Raw genomic sequence first — 2,131 nt, 5'->3', positions numbered from 1 at the left:
AGACAGTGAGATGTACCAGTGTCAAGTGACTATAGCAACAGCTAGTAAAACCATGCCATACCTCAATCTAGCACCCCTCTCCCTGGAAAAAGGTACATTTACAAAATTCCACATTTATGTAAACATAATGATTATAGTCCTGTGATTGTTGTAATGTCACTCCTAACTGACATAATCTAAAAACGAATAACTACAATAGCGACCTCCCTGCTATCTTTATCACATTTGTTGATGTCACAACACTGGTCAGCCTATTATATAATTATATATTATAAATACTTAATTAAATAAGTACGCAAGTAAATGGAGATGTGAATAAGTAAATACACACATAGTCGTAACCAAAACACATGACAATGGCATAGTGAACCTTCATAACTGATTTATTCATAAGAAATCATTAATTCAAGAGCATTACTTATTCACTGGTTGGTATAGATACAGTAGATACTACTGTAGTTACTTAGATGGATGCTATGTTGTTTCTAAATATATTATCTAGATACAGTATATGCCGGGTTTGATGTTGCTCTCCTTGCTTTGTTGCGCACTACTGTTCTCTTAGCAGCACTTCAGTTCCTTGACCACTTTCCCTGTTAAGCTCATGGCACTCTCTCCTTTCTCTACTGTCACAAATAATCAGATTTCTCACATCATTACATCTGAACCCAACTGGTTGAATTGAAGATTCAAAGGGAACCTTGCACCATTTCCAGCTATGATATTATGCAACCTAATTTGTTGTGATTTGATGGGGCTTAAGGTATAGGTTTAATCTTACCCTTATTTCTCATAATGTGCTGGTTGAAATAAATAAATTAGCCTATGACAGGTCCTCTCGCTTACTCAAACATCATGCAATGTCATTATTTAGCAATGCATAATCATCAAACCGCCTTTCTCCTAATTCCTGCAGGCCATGATAGAGAAGTGAGTAACAACGTTCCTTGCAACTGCTCTCTATAAAACAGAAGTTCCCTCCCTCCAGCAATACTTGCCTTATAGTCTGGATATAGACAAGCACTGTCTGTCTTCCCTGTGCAAAATGAACACCTCGTCAGCTTCGGAGAACGTTACAGAGGAATCGTTGGATCATGTGTCTATGGTTGGTCGGTCAGTCACCTGTGTGATCCTGGGACTGTCCTTCCTGGTGGGGGCTCCGGGGAACCTGCTGGTGATCTGGACCATCCTGAGGCACGTCAAGCAGCGTTCCCACACCGTGGTGCTCATCCTGCATCTGGCTGCCGCTGACCTGCTGGTGCTCATCACCCTGCCTCTGTGGATCTACTCTCTGGCCCGGTCCTGGGTCTTCGGGGAGGCCTCCTGCAAGGCCATGGTGTACATCATCAATGTCTGCATGTACAGCAGCGTGTTCCTCATCACGCTCATGAGCGTGGAACGTTTTGTGGCCATCCTCTACCCGTTTGTGATGTTGCGCTGGAAGACCAAACCCATAATGGATAGAGCTCTGGTAGTAGTCTGGCTCCTTTCGTTCCTTTTGGGGACTCCTGTGATAATGACCCAAGGCGTGGATGAAATCGATGGGACTGAACAGTGTCTTTTCAAGGAGTACAGCTCCATGGCTCAAGAACTCACCTTCTTATGTCTGGAGATCATGTTTGGCTTCATAGCTCCTTTCACCGTCCTCGCTGTCTGTTACTGTATGGTTGCAGTCAAGATACGGGGGATGCAGAACAGCAAACAGAAGTCCATCATTCTCATCAGCAGTGTGGTGGTAGCCTTCAAAGTCAAATGTAGCCACCCATACAGTAATTAAGGGTCCATATCACTGTGAATCTGTGAGTGTGACTGCTTTTAAGTTGTCACCAGTGATTGTTTGGTTTATTGACTGACTGACTGACTGACTGACTGACTGACTGACTGACTGACTGACTGACTGACTGACTGACTGAGTCACTGATTGATTGATTGATTGATTGATTGATTGATCGATCGATTGATTGATTGATTGATTGATTGATTGATCGATCGATCGATCGATCGATTGATTGATTGATTGATTGATTGATTGATTGATTGATTGATTGATTGATTGATTGATTGATTGATTGATTGATTGATTGATTGATTGATTGATTGATTGATTGATTGATTTGCGCTGGAGTTGCGC

At 42.2% G+C, this 2,131-nt stretch overlaps 1 protein-coding gene across 1 annotated transcript; it reads left to right on the top strand.

The window, feature by feature from the left end:
- Window positions 1–1,045: 1,045 nt before the first annotated feature.
- On the top strand, window positions 1,046–1,777 carry LOC308087952 (leukotriene B4 receptor 1-like; the record flags this gene model as incomplete). The annotated part of the gene is made up of 1 exon (XM_080432215.1): window positions 1,046–1,777. The coding sequence occupies one exon, from the start codon at window positions 1,046–1,048 to the stop codon at window positions 1,775–1,777; it is 732 nt and encodes a 243-aa protein (XP_080288341.1).
- Between the last annotated feature and the right edge of the window lie 354 nt (window positions 1,778–2,131).

The sequence above is a fragment of the Gymnoscopelus braueri genome, assembly GCF_963280865.1.
Source record: "Gymnoscopelus braueri genome assembly, chromosome: 1".
In the NCBI taxonomy this organism is placed as follows: Eukaryota; Metazoa; Chordata; class Actinopteri; order Myctophiformes; family Myctophidae; genus Gymnoscopelus; species Gymnoscopelus braueri.
Note: the sequence above shows the minus strand (reverse complement) of the source record. Positions and strands in the feature narration are given on the sequence as shown.